At 42.2% G+C, this 26,232-nt stretch overlaps 1 protein-coding gene and 1 long non-coding RNA gene across 6 annotated transcripts; one reads left to right on the top strand and one right to left on the bottom strand.

Annotated features, from left to right (window-relative positions):
- Nucleotides 1-1,031: 1,031 nt before the first annotated feature.
- On the bottom strand, nucleotides 1,032-10,930 carry LOC144464158 (uncharacterized). Of its 2 annotated transcripts, none has more exons than XR_013491946.1 (3): nucleotides 10,734-10,930; nucleotides 6,676-6,920; nucleotides 1,032-1,895 (listed from the first exon to the last, which is right to left on the bottom strand). It is a non-coding gene; the product is annotated as an uncharacterized LOC144464158 (long non-coding RNA). The 2 variants fall into 2 exon arrangements; XR_013491945.1 differs by having other exon boundaries at nucleotides 10,730-10,929.
- LOC117257757 (glycine N-acyltransferase-like protein 2) lies at nucleotides 6,003-22,579 on the top strand. 4 transcript variants are annotated; one of them, XM_078170090.1, is made up of 7 exons: nucleotides 6,009-6,286; nucleotides 6,853-7,068; nucleotides 16,073-16,180; nucleotides 16,257-16,398; nucleotides 19,991-20,114; nucleotides 20,260-20,657; nucleotides 20,804-22,579. In XM_078170090.1, exons 4-7 carry the CDS (start codon nucleotides 16,293-16,295, stop codon nucleotides 20,845-20,847), a joined length of 672 nt encoding a protein of 223 aa, XP_078026216.1. In that variant the 5' UTR covers nucleotides 6,009-6,286; nucleotides 6,853-7,068; nucleotides 16,073-16,180; nucleotides 16,257-16,292; the 3' UTR covers nucleotides 20,848-22,579. The 4 variants fall into 4 exon arrangements, with proteins under 4 accessions (XP_078026218.1, XP_078026216.1, XP_033483944.1 ...); XM_078170092.1 differs by lacking the exon at nucleotides 6,853-7,068 and having other exon boundaries at nucleotides 6,003-6,286; nucleotides 16,257-16,462; XM_033628053.2 differs by lacking the exon at nucleotides 6,853-7,068.
- Nucleotides 22,580-26,232: the final 3,653 nt, after the last annotated feature.

The following is a 26,232-nucleotide window of genomic DNA, read 5'->3' as shown; positions in this document are numbered from 1 at the left end:
TTATGAAGGTAATCCACAGAACATTAATATAAATTTTGCCAATATTCCCCAGGCTTTTTTATATTGCTAACTGAACTGAATGAATCTGAAACACTGAATTTAAACAATGCAGATGAAGTACATTTTTAATTCGTTAAAGGCAGTCCACAGTGACACATTGCATTACACAACCAATATGTAAGCTTTCTATCATAGGAGAACCTGAGACTGTCACCTGCAGTGAACGGAAACGGTCTCTGCATTCTGGGCAATAAAAGGCTTATTTAAATGAAATTAAAATAGAAATTTAATTAAAATATGCTGTTGGTGGTCACCTTTTACCTCAAAGTAAATGTCCTAGTTATTAAGCGGTTCATTAGGATCACAGACCCCCATAATAAAGCACACATTTGAGACATTTTTGAGTAATGAGTCATGTCTGCGGCACTTTGTGTCGAGCAGGTGTTAATTCTTTGGTGGCCTTGTAATTTACCAAAGATTTGAAGTGTAGAAAGATTCAGAGCCATAAAGCAGCGACCTTGTGTGAGAGCTGGATTTTACTGCTTCTGCATTGCTGCAGCCCTGAAAAAACTGCAACTCCTTTTTGTGTTTGCAGCAATGCAGTGGCGCGTTGTCTTTTCCCTGCAGTCTGCAGCAAACACATCTGCATTATCATCAGAATCAAAAATGAGCGAAATACACAACGTTTTCCGTCAAGTGTCAACAATAAATTAACTAAAGATTCTGTAGACAAAAGCATTTTGCATCTTCAATCAGGAGCACACTATACATCCAGCTGCATCTGCGTTTGCTCTGTGTGTGTGTGTGTGTGTGTGTGTGTGTGTTTGTGAAAACCTAAATTAGTGTGCACCTGGCATCCAGGCCATTCTGCCTCCTCTGCACTCATTAGGTCAACTGTGTTTGCATGGCAAATTTTTTCAAGGGTCTCAAAGTGCTGCTTTCACACAGTGCAAAGTGGTTTATGAAAAACAACTTTTCCATAATTACAAAATGCTTGTGTACTGTGAAAACAAACACGGCAAGTTAATAAATCAGTCTTTATGTAACTTTTATTTACCCTTTTTTTACAGACATACTTTAAGAAATTAATATGCTGCAACTGAAAAATTAAGGATCAACCATAGAAAACGTGCTCAGAACTCATGAAGCAAAATTGAATTTGGTGACAAATCAACATGCATTTGCAACAAAAAAATAAGGAATCTGAAGTCATAGAAAGCTGAGCCATATTTTCTGAATGAAAAGGATTTTAGACTGTGTCATTGAAAAAAAAAACCCTGTAGGGTTTGGAAATTGCTGCAGTGTTATAGAACAAAAGCATGCTGGGAGGTTGCGTTCAGTCACAAGATGGCAGCAGAGGACAATAAAAGTACAGCACAGTGAAGAAGTTTGATGCTCTGATCCAATTGTAAATATTGTAGAGGCTGTTAACAAAAAGGCCATGCGCTCAGGTGATCTATCTTCAGATAATTCTGTATCAGGTCCTCAGCTCTGGTTAATTTCTACAGTGTCAGCACACGTGTAAAAACTTACAGTAGCAGCAGGATCCGTGTTTGCTACAGTGCTGATACGGGCTTTTTCCTTCCTTTCGTGACGGCTGTGATCCCAGGGCCTCTTATTGCGAAGAATTTCTGCGGCAGTATACTTGCTGATTGCTTCGTTCTCACTCCTCACAACAACCAGCTAAGACACTGCCAGAGAAACACCCACAGCAGCCACGTCCAAGTGTGTGTCCCTCCGTCTGCCTCTCCCCCAGCAGGATCTTGAGTGGTATTTGCCGTACACTTCCACCTGTGCATCTGGCACTATGGGGACGGTGATGGTGGTTGGAAGGCAACAGCCTCGCACTAAGGGCCCCCCGAGATGGTGTGGTCTTATGCCAGCAGCCGGAAGCTCTATAAGAAAAGTAGGAGATAATAATTGAGTAAGAATTGGTCCATTTAATAACCTTATAAATTGTGATGTAAAATAAAATAAATGCGTCTTTTTAGGAATCTTGAATTCAGATTTAAAAAGGCGGCACCCTCCCAGGCCTAGCTCGGTTTTATATAACTGCATTGATAAGTCTACGCTCGGCTGCCCAGAGTGACCCAAAGCATGTTCCCAAACAGATTCCTGATACTCCTCTAGCCTTTTATGCAGCATCACTTTAAGTGCACACAACTTGGGCAAACACAAACACCCCCGAACTAAGAATAGACTTACCATGACTCATGATTTTGCAACAAAAAGCTCTGTTTGACTTAGCTGTCATCTATCCGTGTGTGGCTATCTGTTCACACGAGTACCACAATATGCATGTGCCCGTGTGTTTATGTACGTTAGGGACTAAAATCCCCCTTGCTATCAGTTGCGTTTGCTCGCTGCAGTGCTATTTTGGGCCGGCTGACCACTCCATACTGTCCTCTCCCTGTGGACTCTGCTTTGCTGACAGGACAACATGGAAACCAGAGAGCAATCTGCAGTCACTAGCAAATGAAGGAACAGAGGGAATTATGGAGGAGATAGAGAGGTGTCAGGAGGGATGTTTAGATGACGTACAGTTGGACAAATGTCCTCTATTGAGTGTATCTTCACTGTCCGCAGCAAGGCTATTTGTAGCTCTACATGTCTGCTCTTGGTGCATTTTATGACGCATTTTTGGTTGTATAACTGGAAATTCCTTGCCCGATGGCTGGTTGGAACATCTTGACCTTATCCTATGCAGAAGAAAAAAATTAGATACTTCCAAGAAAAATGTTTGTGATGCTCTGATGCTGATACTAACACTAAATATTTATTTGCCTGCCCCCATTTCACACGCACAGACACAGGTGATGCGCACCAACAAACACAGAAACCCCTCTTCTTGACCTGCTTTTAGTTTGCCAAACGGCTGCATCTGTGTCCCTTTGTGTGCCGAGCCAGGCGCTGCCTTCACTGAACACATGATGACAGGAATTCTTTGCTGCTCAGGGCTTGATGTAATCCCTAATACAGGATTGAGGAATGCCAGTGAAAACAACACCCTGCTTGCTAAATGAATGACTGGCTGCCTTGCTGCATCACACAGCAAACAGCAGCAGCAGGAGCAGCAACGCGCCTCAACTCACAAACCTGTCCACAAATATGTTTCAGGCCTCAGGCTGGGTTCAGCTTCCCTGACAGAATGGTGGCTTCCTATTTCGGTACTATCAGACAAACAAAAAAAAGACTAAGGTAGTGGGAAATTGTTCACAAATATTGGTGCGAGGGGTGGAGGAATACTGAATGAATTAATTTAGCTTTTCAGGTTTGACAGGTTTTAAGTCATGTTAAATACACCATAATTTAGACTATTTTTTTTGGTTATAGTGATATGAGTAGGTATGGGCTTAAATATGGATATTACGGTAACATACAAATAGCTTGCAATTTACATATATGTCCTAAAATAGGCAATATTTATCACATAGTTAAAGTGTGATGATACAGTAGCAGGATACTGGTGCAAATATAATTGAGAGCTCAATGTGGTTATGGCTGCTACTAATATTTAATTTAATTAATCTGCCAATTATTTTCTCAAATAAATGATTGATCGCCTTTCCTTAAATCCAAGGTCAAACGTCTTGTTTTGTCCGACCAACAGATAAATATTCAGTTTACCGTTGAATAAAATGAATGAAAATCTTTGCAACAGAAAATGTGTAATAAGGAAATGTTTTTACTTGAAAAATGACTTGAATGGTTTATCGACAACCAAAATAGCTGCAGATTCATGTTCTGTCAATCGACCAATCGTTTTAACACAATAAAGGTTGATGAATTTGATAATGTGGAGTTATATTTGACAGATGAGTAAATAATAACATGGTCACATTCTTAAGCCCCTTTACTTACTTTAATCAGATAATTCCTTTCCCCTCAATTCGAATCATAGTTTTGTTCACTAATAATATTTCAATAATTTAATGTTATTTTACAAATAAATATTTTTGCATTAACAGCAGCAACAGTTGGTAACTTTTATGAAATAACATCTTGTCATATTTGCTCAAACTGTCAACACATTATTATATGAGACAGATGGTCTGTGAAAAAAAAATCATGTTTCTCCTCTTTCGTTTGCTTCTAATGGTATTTGCTCGGATCAACCGCGGTGCTCCAAAAACAACCAATCAAATACCAGGGGTCTATAACGCAGCTGTCAGTCATGTCAATCACTGCTCATGAACCAGTCAAACTGTCAAACGAGCAGCGCTGATCAAATATGAATTCATATTTTGTAACTGCATTGCCCACTTTTAATATATTTCCTCAAATGTTTTTCTAAACATATTTTAGTGTACTGTATGTGATCCGGCTGCCATGTTGGAAATATTGGAGCAGCACACCAAGCACCGCCCACCAGACCAGCTTTTTTATTTTACAGCTGAACAGTACACTAAAACATGTTTCTAAAAACATATGAGGTGAGAAATAGGCAATGCAGTAACAAAATCATGATTCCTATTTGATCAGGGTTGCTGAGTTTGACAGTTTGACTTCAGTTCACAGAATGATTGACATGATTGACAGCTGCTTCAGAGACTCCTCCGCTCTGATTGATTGTTTTTGTTCATGTGCAGTAATGCCATTATGAGAAATATGATGAGGTAGAGAATATGATTTTTGTTTTTCACAGATCACCAATCTGATGCACTGCTGCACAGATACTATAGTGACAGTTTCAGCAAATACCACAAATGTAATTTCATGAAAGGTGCCAGCTCCAGCTTTAAGATGACCTGAAAAGCACGAGTGCAAAGTGTCAGTAAGTTTGACTTATTTGGTTTGATGATAGATGATCTGTTATAGAATGATTTCGAACAAAATGGCATTGACACACTGTCAGAGTTTTAACCAAAGGGGTGTCACACTCATCACACTCATGCAGAAATGCAGTGCTTCGAATGTTTATTTTATTTCATTTTTTACACATATTTATTTATTTATTTATTTATTACGAGTTATTATTAGTCAATGTATTAGTATTAGAGCATTAGAGGTGTCACATCTACAGTGTCAGTGTAATAGTCCACAAAATGCAGTGTCTGCTTTCGACTGGCATTTGTTTAAGTAACCATGGAACTCTCGCATGATACACTCCTTACAGGCAACACTTCTCTTCAATAACACGGTACATTTATTGTCACATCGCCAGAAAAGAAACACATACACACACTATATTACACACCCCAACCCCAGACTCACCTACACTTCCTGTGCATGCTGTGTCCCTCTGCTGTCAGGCCTCACACACTGAAAAACACTCACCCAGCCACCCAACACTACCCCTCTGCACTGCACCTCACCTCCTCCCTCCTCTCTGCTGTGCATTTCTCGGTTGTTCCAGTGTCAGCTAACGACGCTCAAACAGTCATGCTTCCCTGCTCCAGTCCCGTTCCACAAACTTATAATCTTACGGCTAACAATGACACCAGTATTTACAGTAGAGCCATGTTTCTGAACAATGCTACACTGACACGCGCTATGACTGTATGCCTGGTGCTGGAGCTTACCCTCCCCTAAGGCTGATGTAGTAACAAGTATTGATCTAGCTTTTTAGATATTTTAATTTAAATTTAAAAATTCAAAACCACCGCTTGAGGCATTTTAAGTCGATAGAAAATGATCAGAAGTAAGATGTTTATTTTCTACCCTTTGTTTGAAAGTTTTTGAACATTTTTTGGGGAGAAAATCGGTTTCATAAGTATTCACTTATCAGTATTGTATGTCAAACTGCAGTGTGTTAATAATTCAGCGGTTTTGAGTCTTACCTACTGTGCGCACTACCCCTGGTTACCAGAAAACAGAGTTGCCCCAGTAACTATCTGCAGGCTTGACGACACACATGTAAAATACACAGATCATAGTACACAAGACACTAAATGATTATCATTCAAGTCATTTGGATGATTAATGTATTTGAGTTTTGACAGGCATATATGAGACTTTACTGCAGAGCTAATCAGTGTGACAAACAGCAGAGTAAGGTTGTCTTTATCTGCCTTTCTGTGTACAGTATGTGTAATCGTGCTGACTGTATTTAACCAGATACTAATCAGTTGTGAGAAACTCTGAACTCTTTATCTCTTTGGTCTTTGCTTTTCAGGAAGGAGAGGCGGCCTGCTGGGTGTCCTGATGTGGACCGGCTGAACAGAGGAGAAAACAACAACAAAAACAGCTGTCCTTCCCTGTGAGGATCAAACTATGGTCGGACAATGATCGTGGACTCCCCGGGGACTTGGGAAAGGGTCACTGTTGGTGCTCTGTGTGTGCAGAGGTTAGTGTGCCACTGTGTGATTGCTAACTGTGTGTTTGGGCGTATCACGGTTCTCTGCAGTCAGTTACCTTTTGTACAGTTACCATGGCATCATGTTAGCATCAAGACTCGGCTTTGGACGCCTCCAGCACTTAGAGCTGCACACTTCAAATTAACATTTTCTCATTTATACTTCAATCAACTAACAGACCTTATTAAGCAGATCTGAAGGCCTCATTTCAGCATATTTTGATGTCCCCATACTAATTAGTGTTTCTGAAGTTTTTACTCAAAGTAAAGGAGCGCTGTACTCCACTCTGTAATAACAATTAACCTAGACACTCACAGAACTGCTCACTTGCAATATTATATGTCAGAGGCTTTTATTCACACACAGTTTTGACACTCACCACCAAGCAGCTACGGCAGCAGTGGTGCTCCTTCATCCTCGCTCGTCCTCAGGGAGTGCATTCTGGTGTTGACATCAACAGGAGTGTGTCCACGGGTGCAGCAGCTTATTGTGTGGGTCACTTCACACTGGCAAACTGTTGACCAGGAGCCTCTCTGCCTCTCTCTGCTTCACTCAGGCTGCACAACAAGTCAAGGCATGTTCCAACACGCCACCAACAGCCTGACCGGGTGTATGAGCCTGCTCCTAGACCAGAGGGGGAGGAGCAGAGGATCAGAGAGGGGGGAAACCCAGAAAAAAAAACCCAGCATGACTCAGCCTGCTGCTTCAATTGGCTAGCACACACAGCTTTTACTTTGAGCACTTCAACACATGAAGGAGTTATTATTTAAAGGTACATTAAGATTGACTCTCTGTGTGACATGAAGATTTCTTTACAAAAGCAGAGATGATTTGAGGCAAAAAGTTTTAAAGAGAAGAGCACTTTTGAGTTGGACTGACTTGTCAGATCATCTTTGCTATGTCATAGATCATAAAGAAGTACGGTTTTCCTGCAGGCAGTGACTTCTTTCTCTCTTCACCCTCTTGGCCCAGCGGGTGGAGGCACTTCACAGTGCTGTCTGTCTTTCCTGGCTAACACAAAAAACCTCAGTCTTCTTTGGTAGAAGCTGAATGGATGCAAGTAAAATTAATATCTTAAAATCAGCTACACTTTTTTCCCATTCATAGTTTTATTAGAAAGTCGTCCTGTTTTCTCTTTACCATGGCAGAATGAGCAGTTTACAGAAGCTGAAAGCGGACACCAGCACAGCATACTAATGAAAGCTGCTGATTCATTAAATCATTTTACACAGTAACCCACAGTAGGTCACATCAATTACAGCTGAAGACCATCAGTATGAATTACATGACTGTGAGAATCTTAGGGAATGCATTAGCAAAGATATGGAAAACCTGTGAAATATTAATATTTTCCTGGATCTGTGATGTTTCATGTCAAATATGAATTTAAAAGCAACTTACTGATGCAGCCTAGTAAGAATCCCATACGTGATCCAGCACAGAGATATATACAAATGTATATTCAGTCTATTTAGCTACTGACACATTTAATTGTATTAAATGTGCAGAATCATCACCATCCATGAGTGCTAATTATTCAGAGCTGCTCTGATGCAAGCGGGGGTTTTTTTTTACTAGAGGAGGGGTGATGCCAGTTCATCACTGCTGTAGTGGAAGTTGATCACTAGGCAGATTCTGGGTGCAGCGGCAGGAACCAGCTCAGCAAAACTCACCTGCTACAATATGGTCTCAATCTGGCTTCCTGAGCATCTCTAAAGCACTGTACTGTACATCACTGGTGCTGCTCTCCACTGCAGCCTGTCAACAGACTGATGACCTTATCAATGAAAGAGCAAAGTCACTATGATGTTACGCCCAAAAAGAACTCAAAGCACTTCGCTGCTGCTTGGAGGTTTGTCTTTTTCCCCGCTGACAGCATCTAGAGAAGCTGCACAACTTTGTAAAAGAGCAGAGGAGGCGTATTTGCCTGCAGATAGTTGCTTTAATTTATTAGAAGTGGTGATGCGGCACAGCACTGCACAGCAGTGTCTTGACAAGTGCCAGCAGTAGTTTCACCAACTGAGTTGGTTCTTAATTTATGGAAACACGAGCTGATGATCTGTTTGCACGGGAGTGAATTATGGACAGTCGTTGAGCTAGCCTACTCACAGGAAATTATTTTTCCGCACTTTAATAGCTAAATCATCATGTAAAAGTGTAATTTATTAATCTTCCAATCTGGGACATAGACTGCAGCTCAGGCCACACACTTGCATCTGTGCAAGTTGTGGGGGGGGGGGGGGGGGGGAGGGGGTGAGTTGGGGGGGCGAAGGAGCCCCTAGCCCAGCAAGTTCAAAGCTTGCTGCATTGATTACATCATCGGAACTGGAGTGCTGGAACGGGACAATGCACCATCGGGGGGTGGGAGGGGGGGTAACCAGCTAATCTCACCATTGCCTCCATGAGCTCTGTGTGTGTGTGTGTGTGTGTGTGTGTGTGTTTCTTTCTTTCTCCTCTGTCTCTAAACTCAGCTTAGTCTGGTCCAGAGTGAGACGGCCTGCTCTCCCTCACATTTACCACCACTGTGTCACGTGGCTGGAGGACTGTCTATGTCTGAGAGAGAAGGATGTGCATCCTTGTGTGTGTGTGTGTGTGTGTGTGTGTGTGTGTGTGTGTGTGTGTGGATGTGTGTGCATGTGTGCTATTAGAGGCCAGCACTGCAGGAACTCAGCTGCTGCAGGACACTGCAGGATTGCTGCTCTGCTGCTGGCTCACTGGCTCTTGCTTTTTTTTTTCTATCTCTCTCCTCTCTCTATTCACTCAGGCAAATTGCTCAAGGAGGATGGTGAGAGCATGTGCTGCATACTTTTTCAGCAGGGGAGAGGGGGAGGAGGGGGGAGTGAGTGTAGGAGAAAGGAGGAGGAGGAGAAGGAGGGGTGGGGGGGCAGCAGAATCACAGAGGTGCAAAGCATGCCGGTGAGGCGCTGTGCTGGGCAACTGTACCTCTGAGAGAGACTACAGTAGAGAAATTGGAGACGAGGAAGGAGGAGGGAAGAGGAGGAGAGCGGGTGGGAGGTGGGGGGAGGGCAGAAGTGAGGTGCAAGGAACATCAGGTGAGTGCGGCAATTTCCTTTGCTGGCAGTGCAGCACCCACCCTCAGTGAAAGTGTGAGCAGGAGAACTGCAGATGTTCCAAGATGATGTCAGGCTCCGGATGTGGTGCGGACCTGATGTACAGTTTGCAATCACTCTGTTCCCTTGCGTTCGCCTGCCTGCCTGCAGTGGGGAGAAATCCAAAGGCCAGAGGGATGCTTTGGACTTCTGCCTCACAAAGCTGACGACGCAGGGCTGCCTTTTTCAAGGTCTTAGCACAGTTACCTGAGGTGAACTCAGAGCTGACCGTTCCTGCATACAGGCGAGCTGACCTGGCGGGATCCATCATCCAGACCTCCCAGACAGGTTCCAGAGCACATTTTGAACACTGACTCACTTTTTTATGAAGCGTTTTCGCCCACAAACTATTTTTACATGGCCTTTGAAAAGGCTCGCGGTTGAGCGTAGACAGTGCAATATGGCATGGAAGACAAAAGTAGCAACATCGACTTTTAGAGCAAGAGAGTTGCTGAGATACTGCTGCTGCAGAGATATCACCAAGCGTACGCGTATCTCTGCTCTGAGAGATCTTTTTGTTTCTGCTTTTATCCAAGAGACAAACAAAAGCATATCACAACGACTGCACAAACACCACACTACTTTTTCTCACACAGTGTGCGTTAAACTCCCAAAAAGAATCATAAAGAGCTGCACCCTGCCTTGGTATCCACTTTTAGGATGGCTGAGAAGTCCTAGTAGCTAGAGCACAACTTCATGACTGCACCACAGCTCCCCTGTCCCATGCAGGCCACTGTAGCCTCATTCTCATCCTCCCCCCATTTCCAGCACTCACCGACATCCTAAGAGCACTGACACAATAGATCCTTCTCACCGGTGTGCAGCATCATATTCACAGGTAACACATGCTGCTTAATATAAACCCACAACTACCAGAGAAAAGTAGAGAGCTGTGTCTGTCTGCACTCTCCTGAAAGCTAAATCAGCAAAGACGAAAGTCCCCTCTAGTGGAGGGAACTCTTTGCATCCTGGTTAGTCTTTTTGTCCTTGTGTCAAATGCAGAGTCTTCTCCACCAGCCGCTATCTGACACGCCGGCTGCTATTTCCAGCCTGTACCATGTGTTAAACATGGATGAGGGAGCAGTGGAGCCTGACTGCTAACTGACTGGCTGTCTGGCTGGCTACTGCCTGGTTATTACTGGTGCAGAGGAGGCTGACACTGATGAGACAGAAGCAGCCGGGAGCTCCAACACTGCAGGCATGCACACCGACATACATATACCAAGTCCTGTAAGGCTGATTTAAGAAGTACAGCATCCTATGCAAAGACATAAGGAGGCAACATAAAAGGTGAATAAGACCAGAGAGGAAATAAATGTTTACCTACAGATGAGTCTCGGACAGCATCGTTCACGGGGCGGAGAGGAGGAAAACTTCTCTGCACTCACTCTGAGCCTCTTGGTTGCTGGTGATGTGCTTTCATGGCGTGGCAAAGTTGACTGCAGCATTGCCTCCTGAACAGAATGACATTGTTTGCACTCTCTCTCTCCCTCACTCCTCCTCCTCCTCCTGTACGCGCTCGCTCCCCCTCCTCTTCTTTGCACGCTTGCTGGCAGCATAAACTGCACAGCTCAGCAGTGTTCCCCCACTGCCGCAGCAGATCCTGCATGAGCTCTGCGTATCTGAGTGGGATGGGACTTTTAAAGGGGAACGCAACCTCCAGGGTCAGTGTGTGTGCACATCCTTATTCTGCCCTCCTCTCCTCTCTGTCCTCCTCTGCAACACCCCCACCCCCCACCAACACCCGCGAGAATCATCAATGTAAAGGACTCCTCACAAGAGAGACCCCCTCCACGCACACATAACTCTCCATCCCCTTTTATTCATTTTCTCACTACAGCAAACGCTGCTTTGAGATATGAGTGTGCTCAAACCTTAGTGAGGAACAGTTTGCTCCACAGAGAGGCCATCTCCTCTGGTGTGCTTTGAAACTTGTCACAATATCTCTGAAATGTAATTTCCTCTGAAAATGATGCCTGAAAGGGTTTCTGCTAGTATGAGTTGCAAAAAAATGTATTTAAGACAATTTAATTTAAAAACATGTACCTGTAAGATCAGAGAGTGTTACACAGCGTCAGGCTAAATTAAGGAAATCACAGACATGGTCACCGTTTTAAAATCAGAATAATTGTCACCTGTGATACAGTAAAAAGAAAAAGTGGTTAATTTATTTTACCCATAAGAAATCGTTAAGAATCACATTTTAACAACGTATGTCAAAAAAGCATGAAACATGAAACACACCACAGGATTTCTGCACACAGGTCACCACAGCTTTTTGACAAATGAGCATTAATCATGCGATCAGTCATTGAATGGCGCTATTTGAAAGCTGCTTTCTCAACACAGGCTCAAACTTTCACAATTCCCAAAGGAGCAAAACCTCCTTCAGTAAAGTGAAACGTCCTTAATCTGCAATCCCTATTACCTGCCTTTCATTACCCAAGGTGCACTTCTCTACTGGTGCAATTCTGCAGTGCGCTAAAATATAGAAATGTCTTGACCAGCGGAATTTGTCTTTTGCGCGTTGCACAACTCTGCAAGAGTGAGATCATCCATCATTTAGTCAGCCAATAAGGTTGAACTTCTCTTTCTGCAATGTCTTTACTTCACACAAAAAACGCACTTGGTGCTACGCGTCCCCCGCTTTCCGTGATGACGTTTTGCGGTGCGCTGCATGGGCTTTCGGATGGGTAATGGTGGCTCCATTATAAATCCTGTGCATTTTAGGCATCAGCGTCTTGGCCAGTCTCTGCAGCAGTGCAGCTCTCTCTGCTTTCACTGCAGGAGCCATGCTTTTAGTTTTTTTACCCATGACTTTGTTCCCTCACTTGAACCCGATGATTTTTTTTGTCCTCTGGTGCAAAATGAGTAACTGCATATTAACCCTGAAGCCATCAAGACAAGGTGTGTGCTTACCTGTTTTAAGCACATTAGAGTTTGTGTATCATATCAAGGCTTTCCCTCCCTATTAGCTTGTACCTCTGCCCTTATAAAAGACACCACTGCTGGGTCAGATTGCTGAATCAGCAAAACTCACATAATGGAACATCTCTGACTACTGGGGATCAGTTAAACGAGGCTGTCCATATCCGTCAGTGTCAGTGTGAATCATAGGTATGCATCATGTAAATTATCCATCAGCTGAGAGCGAAACATCTCTCCCTGCATGTACGATCTGCATGCCTCAGTCTGCCGAGCCTTGCAGCATCTGTCCTCTCCTCTGTACTCTGTGACACCGGGGAAAATGCCCCCGCCAGCATATCCCTCACATAGCCAACGCCGTTCTCAGTAATGGCATCCCCTGTGATGAATAAGCCATGAGGAGGGGCCCTTTTACATGTCCTATTAGATTACCTCCCTATGCTTTACCTGGCTACTGTCACCTCATCGCCTCTGGCTGCGCACTCTTCTTAATATTCTCCCTGGTTAGCCCGGCCAAGGGCAGAGTGTGTAAATGTGTGCTAAGGCTCATAGATCATATGAGAGATTTAAAGTAGAGTCATCTTGTGCAGTTCATTGAATGTGTACATACACGGCTCTCTCTCATGTTTATGGTTAACGTTAAGGTCTGGGAAAACTGCCTGACGATTAGCTTTTTTTCCCCAGTTGATAGGAAATGTTTACATAAATAAGTGATTGATTTTTGTGCCGGTATCAAACCGGACGTTATGCTCAAATGAAAGAAACAGGGGTTATCTATCAGGGATGGACAGTCTTGACATGTGCAGATAATGGAGTCGAGCCTAACCACTGGCTGGTGAGTTTGCGTCTTTTTTTTCTTTTTTTTTCCCCCATTCACAGCCCATTCCTTGGCTCCATTGATCTGTCCGGAAAAGATAATAGACACATTGATTCACAAGCTCAGCAGCTTGCTTTGGTTTACACATCAATTCAGACTAATTCTCAATAGTCCTCAGTCAAGGAGGAGAATTGCCTTGACTGACGACTGACTCCTGGGTCTTTTGAAACTGTAGATTAAAAAGCGGCGCTGTGAAGATTTTTCCATCTCTTTTGGGCGTACAGCATAGCGGAGTTTATTTCTGAAAATCTGACGAGATGTAAAATAAAACAGAATTTCAGTGTGCATGAGTGATTAGGTGGTTATAAAGAATATTCTCAGGGGAAACCTGACATTGCCAATGGAATCTAGCAATGAATTAACTTCACAAAAACTTTCTGTCTGTGCTCACTTCAGACAGTCTGGCACAGAGATAGACTGACTGATGGGATCCTGATTTTGTCGAAGGTGTGTGGCGTGTTTCACTGCGCCAGTGCTTCTTTGTTGACCTCATTTTGTAAAGCTGAGCAGATTCCCAAGGCCAAGTGGAGTGAAAAAGACACACTGTCAACAACAAAACAGGCCAAACCTGGTGGTTCAGAAATGTCTGTAAGCACACAAACTGCTCTGTATTCAGAATTGTGAATTCATTATTCCACAGATCATTTATTTCACCAACAAGGAAACGCTCTTTTCTGTTTCATCAAAGAATCACTCGCGACATTACTCATCGTGATATTAAAGATCCTGTTTTGAAAGGCAGAGCTCGATATGTGAAACATATAAAGTGCGAGGACTCATCAGTTTCTCTCTCAGTATGAGAGATAGTAGTAAAAGGGTCTATGATGGATTGGCATTATGGTGAGTGGCTGAACTTCTGACAGCTGGCTGCTCTGTTGTGGTGAATGAGCAGCAGTTCCATCAGCTGCCGGTGTCAGCAGCAGCCAGTTTGCTCTCTACAGAGGTGTTGTAGCAAAGCATAACGTACAGATCAGCTTTAACTCAGTGAGACTGCAGCCTTCATTAGGCCTTCACACACTCATAATATCAATTTCAAGCATCCCTGTTTTATATTACAGTATAAAAAGAAAATTGTTCTGACATGTTTTTGTTTTGATTCCCCTTAAGCATTTTTTGTATTTAAAGGGATAGTTCACCCCAGAATCAAAATAATATATTTTCAATTTGTTGAGATTTATCAGTCTAGATTGTTTTGGTGTGATTTGCCAGTGTTTTAGATATTGGCTGTAGAGATGTCTGCCTTCTTGCAAATATAATGGAAATTGATGGCACTCCGCTTGTGGTCCTCAAATTGCCAAAAAATACTCTTGGAAAACTCAAAAGCAATGTCTCTTTCTAGAAATCATGACCAGGTTACTCAAGATAATCCACAGAGTTGGTTGTGAGCAGTTTCATGAAGGAGCTATTGGCGGCGCCACTGGCCGCACACATGTGAGTTGTCGACGGTGACAACGTGTGTGACGGCTTCGTCGAGTGTACCAAGTGCAGCATGATGCTGGTATATGACAGCAAAAAGTTGGGGACCTCGACACTTAAGAGACACATGACGAAGGCTTGTCATGGAATGAAAGACGTGAGTCAGTTTTCAACGTCCACGTTCGTATCCTTAAAAAAAACATGTCGGGTTTAAATCAGGCTCGGGCTCGGGCTCATAATTACAGTTAAAGGGACAGGCTGGGCCGGGCTCGGACAGAACATGCACGGGCTCGGGTGGGATCAGGCTGGATTTTTTGGGCCCGATCTAAGCTCTACTGTGATTGGATGGCTGAGTAAAAAGCTACAATGACAAGCACAGCATTTTTCCAAAAGTTAAACATTTTTCAACGCATAAAAAAGACCAAAAAAAAAAAAAAAATCAAACCTGCAGCATTTAGCGCAGAATAGACGCCCAGCGCCTCATCACACTGCTTCGGTTTGTAGTGAAGCAATGTGTGGTGCTCCCTTTGCTTACAATTAAAAAAATACACTAGCCTCAGGGAAGGGGAAAAAAACACTTTGATGGACATGGCCCCCTAATGTTTACATCTCACGCTGTCATGAATAGATGCACGCTTCCTTCTGCACAACGATGCGAATTGCAGGTGTAGTACTGCGATTTGCAGGTGTAGAAAGAAAATAGTTTCTACATGAAATTGCTCACAATAAGGTCTGTGGATTATCTTCAGTATCCTAGTCATGATTTCTGGAAAGAGACATTGCCACAGACACAAGACACAAGCTGAGTGCCATCTAGTTCAGTTATACTGGAGAAAAGGCAGACATCTCTACAGCCGATATCTCCAACACTCTGCAACTCACACCAAAACAATTTGGACTGATAAATAGCACTACAGGTAAGAGGGAAAATATGAATTTCTAATTTTGGGGTGAACTGTCCCTTTAAGGTGAATGCAGTTGCATGTGCACCTTATAGTGCAGGTTAAGTAAATATTTCTCTGACTAGAGAATAAAGACTTTGGACTTTGTGTTCATCTTATCTAGATACCTTTAAGCTGTAAACCAGTTAAAACACACCTATAAATATTAAGTGTCACAGCCGGGCTGCATTTCTTTACACTGAACAAAAAAAAAAACATACAAAATGATCCTCTTAAAAACACTCAAGGACCTGACTTTGATAAAAAAACATCCTTCACAGGGAGCTGCCACAGTCCATCACTGTAATGCTTCTCTTTTGTTTTTTTCTTTAAATGAAACATTAATTTTGTGTGATTGTAAGGCTGAAAACAACTTTGTGTTTAATAGAAAATGTGCCACTCGACTGAATATGTTTTCTGGTGTTATTTGTGTCAGTTTCATCTGCAATCGGCTGGCAGCTTGTTATTTTGGTCTTTTTCCCTGCTGCATTGTGTTCTGCGTTTCAGGTTCTTGGAGGAGTGTTGCATATCCTCCACAACAATCCGTGTCATCTGGAGATATGTGTTGACTCCTGGCCTACATTCACTACTGCCATTTGTTACCGTCAAAAACAGGTATGGCACACGGGGACAGAGATAACTTATGGGCTCCTCCAGAGTGGCCTGTTGATGTCTATATCTGCCTGTGAAGCATTTCAGCAGCAGCAGGAGCAGCAGCATCTCCGGGATGATTCCTGACATCTGCACTGTCTTCACCAAGAACCCAGAAACTCTGCAAAGTCTGCTGCTTAATGAGAGAGTCGTAAACTGGAGGAGCGGACTCATATTCAGAGGTAGTGTGGCAGAATGAAGGCATGACATTTGCATTGAAAGACGGGAGCCAACGATGCAATGATTGTGAGTTTGTTTCAATGTATTTTTCTTGTCTAGCAGTCTGCCCCAACCCCGTTAGTTGCTGGCAAATATTTAAATGTTTATAGATGGTCTGCAAATATATACTTTAATCTTAAAAAAGGCTCAGACACTTTAGTTTTTCGTGAACGTTACTCAAACAGGAGTGAACTGTTGTGTTTAGAGCTGGGGGCTATGGAGAAAATTAAGGATCACCATATTTTGGTAGAAGAATCCTTGATATCAATATTGCAATAATATTGTAGGGTTGACTATCGGTGCTTTGCGAAATATGTTTTTGATAATCATCAGTAATGTGGATATAATGACTAATAGGGAAAGGCAAGAACAGCTAGAACAGTCTGGTAAGTTCAGAAAATTACATCACTTTAATGTAACACAGCCTTTAAAGTCAGGAGAAGACAACACTTACAGTATTATAATATCCAAAATCTAAGATGATATCTAGTCTCATATCACAATATTGATAAATCAATATATTGCCAAGCCCTAGTTGTGTTTGGAGCTCTAAGGAAGAGAGGAGTAAGATATTTTGGGCTTTGATACATACACAGACAGATTTGCAGGATCAATTCATTGTTGTTTTTGATCTTTTCATGGAATTTGTTGACACTAAAAATCATGTAAAATATCACCTGACATATCTGGTTAATGTAAATGTGGAACACATTGATATTTTTCACTAATAGACTTGCATTTTCAAATATATTTGCTCTTGCAAATAATAAATGTGTTATTGAGAATGATAAATGCAGACATTTTTATTTCTCCTCAGAACCAGCGTTGCCAGATGGGAAATGTTTAACTATGGTACCAGATGTTTAAAATTATTGTATTTTGAGTAACATTATCATATGTGAGTCATAACCAGGAGAACAAATAGGCACACAGGTGTACTTTTACAAAAAATATATCTAGACTTTTTGACATGCCTACAAATCTACCCTGATCTTAGAGCAAGCTGACGTAGCCATGATGGGTGGAAGGTGGTCTGAGTCCATAAGTCCATCAGTCTGACAATTTCTGTCATAGCCTATTGTTACAAAATTAAATTACAAGACAGCATGACTGCAATCCTGTTCATGTTCTGCATGAAAACAATTAAGGCCATCAGCTAGATTAAAGGGAAATTTCGGTTTATTTCAACCCTTCTCCTATCGTCCTAAATTTGTTTCAAGTGACTAGTGACATAGAAATAATAGTTAGCATGTTAGCCGTTAGCCTAGATACAGCCGTAGCGTCAGACCTGTTAAAACGTAAGTGAAAGGGCATACCTTCAAGTGCAAAGTTAGTCCACTAAACAAGCTTTTTTCCACAAAGACCGCCTCATATGGTTAGGATAAATGTCAGAGAACATATAGAAAACAACATGTAAACGTGTTATATTACCTTACCGGTGTGTTGCCATGTTTGTTTATCCCTCTAGCTCTGCTTTCCAAAGCGTGGCCGAAATATCGCGAGAACAAGCAGCGATCTCATAGCGTGCCTGAACAAGCAGCAACAGCTGGAAGGCAGACAGTAGCCTGAAAAGTTCATTCATTTATTTTATGAAAGATTTATAGAATAATGGCTGACTTTTTGCCAGACTTAGACTTTGTGGAGGAGGAATTTGATTTTGCAGAGTTTGATGGCCGCCCTTATTTATTTGAGCCAGAATACACTGAGGAAGAGCTTCGTGAAATTGAAGAACAGAGGAGGAGAGAGAGAGAGAGCCGCAACAGGTAACGTTAGAGGACGAGAGGGGAGGAATGGCTGCTGCAAGGCTGCGTAGCTCTGGAGATTGGTGGTGTAACTGTGAATGCTGCCCCAGTGCCCACAGAAGAGGAATGCCTCTGTTGCAAGGAATGGGACCGGTTGCAGCCTTATTTTCAAGGTCTGGATGTGACCGAGGACGAGACACCTCTACCTGGAGTAGTATCCAGCTGGGCTTTATCTAGAGCTGGCGAGATATATTTCGGCCGTGCTTTGGAAAGCAGAGCTAAATGGTAAACAAACATGGCAGCACACCGGTAAGGTAAGACATCACGTTTACATGTCGTTTTCTATATGTTCTCTGACATTTATCCTAACGATATGAGGCGGTCTTTGTGGAAAAAAAAGCTTGTTTAGTGGACTAACTTTGCACTTGAAGGTATGCCCGTTCACTTACATTTTAACAGGTCTGACGCTACGGCTGTATCGAGGCTAACAGCTAACATGCTAACTATTATTTCTATGTCACTAGTCACTTGAAACAAATTTAGGACGACAGGAGACGGATTGAAATAAACTGAAATTTCCCTTTAAATAAATAAACTTGGTGCACTGGTGAATTTAAAACAACTCTTCTTAAACACAGCTTACCTTAGTGAAAAAGTTCAAACTCCAGAATGACAGTCAAGCTCTCAAGTCGCTTTAATCAGAACCTACATTGAACATGATTGGCTGGAATATATGGCGCAGCATCCATATTTTGCTTTCCTGATCATGTTGGGAAACAAATTAAAATGAGACAGCACGGACTAAAACCAACTACTAATTATAAGCATTACAGAATGGTCAAGTTATTGAACACTATGGCACTTTTTGGCATTATTGATCATACAGAGAGCAAAATTATTATATAAATACAGTAATTATTGTACATCTGGCAGCGCTGCTCAGAACAGGCTGTCCATTGAGTCAATATAATGCAACACAGCAGGTGGTTTTAAATATCAGTGCAAATACCATAATATATTGTAAAACAACAACTACATGATGTGATTTTTTTCATAATCAGATAGTTCTGTAACATGTAATTTTGTGTGCCCCATGCCATGATTAGGGAGGTATTGATCTGATATGCTGGAGTAATATCAGCACAGATACTGACCTTATTAAGCAGATCAGGTATCACAACTGATGTACAATAAATACAGTGTTTATAACAATTTTGTGTCTCTGCTATGAGTTACATTCTTACAGCAGGTCATTGACTCATTTTACTTTTTTAAAAATAATTCCAGTGAGGTCTAAGCAGTGTAGAGCTGCAACTAACGATTATTTTCATTGTCGATTAATCTGTCGTTTATTTTATCTATAAAATGGCATAAAATATCAATCAGCATTTCCTGAAACTTAAGAATACATCTTCAAATGATTTGTTTGATCCACGACCCAAATACATTCATTTTACTGTCACAGAGAAGGAAAGAAACCAGGAAAAAAAAACACATGTAGGAAGAGGGAATCAGAGAATTATGATTTTTTTTAATTACTCGATGCAATTAATCGATTATCAAATTAGTTGGTGATTGATTTGACAGTGAACATCTAATTGGTGAATCGTTGTAGCTCTAATGCAGTGTGGTGTACAGATTTTAATTGTGGGAAAAAGGGAGCTCTTGTGTGCAATTGGTATTCTGTGTTGGTAGATACTCTGAGTTGGGGCTTTAGCATCAGGAAAGAAAAAAGTTGCATCGATGCATTCCCAGCCATGATGATGAAGGTAAATTAAAACAAATTGTCACTTTGTTTTTGTGTCTCTGAAAGGTATTCTTAACTCACACTGCCATCTCATCAAAGAGCTCGCCTCTCTCGGTGGGCTTGATATCACAGAATATGGGGGTTATAACACCTTCATCTACAGCAGCCTGCAGAATAGGCACAGGCAAGAGTGAGTTTCTGAAATGTTTTCATGACCTCAGTTCGTGGCAGCAGCTCCATTATTTTTTGTGGCTGATGATTAGAATAGAAACTACGATATGCATTTCTTTGATTTATGTTCATAATTTCTGTTCACATTTTTCTCTGCCGAACAGGAAGGTGTTGCTGCTGCCAATTTCCACTCTGGACGAATCCCACGCGGAGCTCGTTGACACACACTTGCCTTACGGAGGCAGCCAGGAGAGCCTCAACCACGTGAGAGCCTGTATCCGCCATCTGCCAAACCACTGTGTGACGGATGAGACGGGCCGGCCTATGTCCTGGATGCTGTCTGATGAGCTGTGTGAGCTGAGGATGGCTTACACCCTACCAGAGTACAGACGGGCCGGTCACCTCCTGGCTCTGTCTCAGGCTCTGATCCGCAGGATGGGCTCTGCGGGTTTACCCGTCTACTGCCACGTCAACCAACAGAACCAGGCCACCATTAACGCTGTGACCTCACTCGGCTTCTCTACGTGTCCCAGTATGGAGGAGATCTCAGTGCTGCTAATATGTAAGGACAGAGTGTGAATGAGCAGAAATAATAACAGTAAAGTCTAGTTGGATGATTGAAACCATACTGGAAAAGCAATGTTTTATTGTAGAAGTGGAAATTGTAACAGCTGCTCTTCTTGTTCTGTGATTTCTGTTTCCCTGCAGTACTCAGGGGATGCAGCGCTTTAGAGAGTTTAGTCCATTTCTGACAGCGAACTGCAAGTAGAACAAACTCAAAAATAACATTTTCTGTGGCTTAAGGGTGGATGTGATGAATACGCCAGCCGTGCTCCTTTTTACTCTGTAAAAATGTCCTTCATTGTGAAATAATACTGTTCGGACAATACAAGACTTCAGTTTGACTCTGCGGAGCGTGCCGAGGTAAAGACCCCCTTCATCTGCAGATCACCCAAAGAGGCTCTCGTCCACCTGGGACCCCTCCCCGGAGGTGAGCTGATCCACTGCTGATTGCCTCTCTGTGTTTTAGCAGCAATGCACCATTCAAGTCTGCAGGCAGGCAACTTGACAAATGAGCAGCGATCTAAGCAGAGGGGATGCTCGTACTGCACCACACACTCCTGTCCCATCCACATCCCCCCGTCCCGCAGTGGTGCACCTCTTTTAACTGACACCCTTTCCTCGCTTTAAAGTGCTCTTCTCAAAGTCACACAAGTAGAGTACACGCTAAGTACATGCTTACTAATGTGTGTGCATCCAAAGACGTGGCTAGAAGAGTGAGTTAATACGAGCCTGTATATTTCTAGTGTTGCTTCTTTATAGAAATGTTGATCTGTGTTTTAATCAAGTTGCACAAATTACCATATCCTTTTAATACTTCACATAATTAGTGAGTGTTTCATGTTTGGTTTGGAATATTATTAATCATCTTAAAGTAAACTTGTAAATAGAGCTAAAACAAGTCAAGTCAGGTTTATTCATACAGCATATTAAAAAACAACAAATGTTGACCAAAGTGCTTTACAACGAGATTAAATTAAGCAGAAAACTGTCATAAATAAGAGAATATGAGTAAATAAATAAAAGAGTAAAATATCTTGATTAAATTGTAATGCAAACAGAATTGCACAAAAACAAAATGCAATACAAGCAAATGAAAACAATTTAATTGGCAACCATTTTGATAATCATTCATTTAAATCACCTTTAAAGCAAAAAAGCAAAGCATTTGCTTTTTCCAGCTTCTCCAACGTGAGGATACGCTGATTTTCTCTGATTTTATATCACCGTAAATTGAATATATTTTTCAATTGGACTGTTAGTTTGACAAAAACATCCGAATTTGTCACCTTTGGTTCTGTAAAATTGTGACAGGCATTTTTAATTATTTTCTTAAATTGTATAGACTAAATCAGTGATTCCCAACCAATTTCCTTAAGGGACCCTTTCCTTTTATTGAGTAACTTATGACCTCTGACTAAGTGACATATTTTGTGGATATTTCATATCATATTTAATGCATAACGACAACAGTACAGAACAACTGATAAACTGTACAATAAGCCCAGATGGTGAAAACAATTACTGCAGAAAGTTTGTGAATTAATTTTGAGCATATTATTTTCCTGTGATTATTACATTGGAGAAGAGTTTTCCTGATATTGTTAGGAACGTCTTTATACGATTATGTTTTTTTGTTTGTTTTTAAAAAAAATCATACATACTTATAGGCTTCTATTTTTCACTTATTCATTTTTCTTTTTTTCTCCCTGACTCTCGGCCATTGTTCTATCAGCTCTTTGTTATAGCTGAATAGTTTTCTAAAGCAAGACGAGCCTGTTAAGCACAGAGTGAAGGTTCTGTGAATATAGCTTGTGTTCAGGTCTTCACTGTGTCCTTACCCTGAGAGACTCTGTAATAAGTTCATATCTTTAATAATAATCTAACTTTTAAGAATGAAATGAAGTAAATGCTGAGACATAAGACTTATCTATCTATCTATCTATCTATCTATCTATAAATTTTTTCTTACACCAGCTGTCAAACCTTAGCAACCCCTAGAGAGGTCGGGACCCCCAGGTTGGAAACCAGTGGACTAAAATGATTAAGCAGTTAATTGAGAAAATAGTTTAATTATAGAGCTTAATCGATACAGAAAATGATGGTTAGCTGCAGCACCAAGTGTAAATTCAGTGCACTAGACTGAAGATTAACAGTTTGTGTAAAGGTTAAAAAATAAATACAGGTCAGTATCGTAGGAGTGAATGATTTTCTACACTCCTTTGTCCGTGTGCTCTACTCTAACTGAGGATTATTTTTATAACTGATTTCTGCTTTACAAAGCTGGACTGCACAGGTCTTATATTGCAAGCCGTCTACTGAAATATGAGATGTCTCCTCACCTACAGTTTGAATCTATTTGAGTGCCCAACCTCCACTACAGTCAAAGAGGTGTAGGATGATAAAAAAAAAAAAACAGCATCAGGAGGGGTTTATGCAGGCTGCATCAGTTGCAGATCTTTACTCATCCCAATGCAGATTCGTGAGTCAGCTAAGAGGCAGAGAACATGAATTACCTGACGGCTGAACTAGTTCTGTGGCTTCATCAGTATGTTGCCTGCAACTGCAACCATCACTTGAGGACAGCATCCACCCACTGGTCCTCCTCAGAAACTGCATCTCAGATCAAGTGAGGAGCCGAGTGTCTGACGCAGCATGCGATCATTCACCTTGGCTGCAAGTGCTGCTCGGACTTGCCTTGGTGCAGCTGTCCACACATAACCCCCACCGACACCCTCCACCTCCTACCCCCCCATAGAGGCAGTGCACTCTGCCAGCCGTGGAGTGGGACGTACTATCGATCCTGCTGAAATGATGGTTTCTAAAAGGGAGGCAGTAAGCATGTCTGCGCTCCCCTCCTCCACTGTGGAGGGGCCCTGAGATATCACCAAGCTCAGCACATTGCACCATCACCGCATGGGAAAATGGGATTTTCACTGGGAGACGAGCTGAGGGGAAGGTAATTCAAGCCGCCGAGCTATGTTCCCCACCAAGGATGTAAAACGAGCCATATTACCTTCAGACGCCTCGCACAGTGGACAAATAAGGTCATTTTAAATGTCCTATTAATTCCAGTCCTTGTCATGGAGAAATCAGATGCCAAACAGGGGGAAAAATCTGCATGAGTGCTGAAGTTAAGAAGGAAGTGAGGAGAGGGAGGATGTTCATTCAGTAGGCACCCATTCATCTTTGCAGCTTTTAATACTTGTTCAGGATGAGCACGTGTGCCATCATGTGCCTCATGTATTGTATCACTCTGTAAGCACTGTTATTCTGAATGAGTGATAAATGAATGAAGTGCAGCTTTATGCAGACAGTTAATAACCTAGTGTGAGGCTGTGAACCTCAGGCAGGAGGTGTCTGATCCAGAGGAGCCACTAGATGGCAACAGTGTCCTAACATTTACCAACACTCAGGTGAAATTTGGTGCATGTGTATGCAGTGACTCACACAGGGCTGCAGATTTAGAGGAAATTCTGAGCAGGCTTTTATAGTTGTGAGTGCCCGCTACACAAAATAACACTAAATAGGAGCTGACAATTATTCATTACGGGGTAAAAATGACTGTGCTTGTTTCCATTTCCTTTTATGAATGAACTGTGTTGCTGTAAAGGAGCTCCTGTTACTGATGACATTTGCTTGGAAGATGAGGAGTGACTGCATCAGTCGTCCTGCTCATGAAGGTCACACGTGCAGGCTGCATCATCCTTGTCAGTCCAAATCTCCTGTCAGTCACCATACTCAACATTCCCCTGGGGTCACTGTGTCAGTCAGCGGAGTGTGATTTTGACTTGCTGAGCAGCAGTGACTGACGTTTAGGATCTCCACTCGTCTTAACGTCATTTTCTGCTTTTTTTAAACCGTGTCAGCGAGGGACTGCACAGCCTGAAGGTCAAGTGTAACAGCAAAGTGTCCCAGTGTGTCAGTGTGTGAGCAATCATGGTTCACGGGTGCTGTCGATAATGTCATGCCCCAGCTGAAGCTGGTCATGTAGGGTGTGTGTGTTTGTCAGGAAACCAGACATATCTATGAGCTCATGTTTTGTTTGTGTGCGTCTGGTCCCTCTCTAGTGTTGTGTCATTTGTGAATGTGTCTTTCAAAAGAGTGAATTTTTTGAGCGAAGGAGCTGAACTTCCAGAGAGTCCGCCATGTTGTTCTACCGTAGCCCAGAACAAACAAATCTAACCCTGGCCATTGTAGGTCACTAAATCCTACACACTAGACCTCACAGAATAACCACAAAACAAATTCATGCTACAGAAATGAAAACCTGATACAACAAGAATCTTAAAGTGCGATCTGAGAGAGCAACAACCCGCCATGGAGGTTTGTCTCAGTGTGTCTCAGTCTCTGTGTCTTCACAGCTCAGTGTGGGTTCGTCCTTGTGTGTGACTTGTTCATCGGCTCAGTGTCTGTGCTTTGTGCTACTGGGTTAGCTCAGTGAACAACAATCTCTCACTGAGTGGCAGCTCTCGCTTGTTCCTCAGCTCAGTGCATGTGCGCCCATGAACGACTAGTTCTTCAGCTGAAGCGGAGTCTGAACGAGAGTCTGGAGCAGCGTCTCTTAGGAGTTTACCTGGCTTTTAAGCACGACTGCACATGCACTATACACAAGCAGGATTTTAGATTCACGCCTACCTGCGAGTCGAGTCAACTTGTTCCTCTTTTAAGGGGAATTACACCCATGTTCAAAATCCATACATTTATTCCTATGGTCTAAAACAGTGGTTCCCAACTGGTGGGTTACGGTCCAAAAGTGGATCGTGGGTTCATTCTGAATGGACGGCAAGTGACTCGCAAATGTGTCAAGTTTGTAAAAAAAACACCTGATTTTAAAGTACAGTGAATTACTGGCACTGAGCATTTATTTTTAGTTGCTGTTTCCTGCTGTAGAGTGAGTGACTAACAGACAGCTGTTGACAGAGACGTCAAACTAGCTTGACGACATGGCCAAACGCACATATGACGCTGAATGTATTAAACTGTGTGGACCCTGTGGCTGGACCAGTTGGGAGCCACTGCGCAAACTGCTCACACTGAGAGCACCCAGGGGAATTTTCTGCATTTTCTTTTCAGCACTAAAAACCCCTAAATTAAGCTCAGCTGTGGCTATAAAAAGACAACAAACATTTTGTGAGTCCACAAAATCAGACTCCCATTAATTGTCTGTGGAGCAGCTCCAGACTTTATTCTTGATGACATCACAACTTTGAGACTTACCTCTGTGGTTTCTGGCTTTAGAGTAGCTCATGTTCAGAAATATTGTATGAAATTTCCCGGGCCATGGAAATATCATACTGGAATTCTTAAACTAGGTGGTGTTCCCCTTTTAAGAGTCGTTCAAAAACAATTATTCGTCCGCGAATGTAACATAACTGCGACCCTTCAACTAAGGATTTAAGTAAACCGTCTTGCCTTAATGTCAGACTAACACAGACGTGAATAAACAGAAGTTGATGTGTGATGTCCTACCTGACTTGATCAGCATGGGAGCTCAGAGCTCGGTGCAGCCCAGGTTACTAATTAAAAGGATCCTGTGCTAGTGATGCACTGGACTGAAGTTCGTTTTGTATTGG

Source organism: Epinephelus lanceolatus, chromosome 8 (genome assembly GCF_041903045.1).
Source record: "Epinephelus lanceolatus isolate andai-2023 chromosome 8, ASM4190304v1, whole genome shotgun sequence".
Classification (NCBI taxonomy): Eukaryota; Metazoa; Chordata; class Actinopteri; order Perciformes; family Serranidae; genus Epinephelus; species Epinephelus lanceolatus.
Note: the sequence above shows the minus strand (reverse complement) of the source record. Positions and strands in the feature narration are given on the sequence as shown.

Bases quoted from the DNA above. Each gene is read 5' to 3' on its own strand.
- LOC117257757 (XM_033628053.2), top strand. From the start codon at position 16,293: ATGATTCCTGACATCTGCACTGTCTTCACCAAGAACCCAGAAACTCTG. The intron at 16,399-19,990 runs GTAGTGTGGCAG...TGTCTCTGAAAG, and splicing joins GAGCGGACTCATATTCAGAG to GTATTCTTAACTCACACTGC. The intron at 20,658-20,803 runs GTAAGGACAGAG...GTTTCCCTGCAG, and splicing joins GATCTCAGTGCTGCTAATAT to TACTCAGGGGATGCAGCGCT.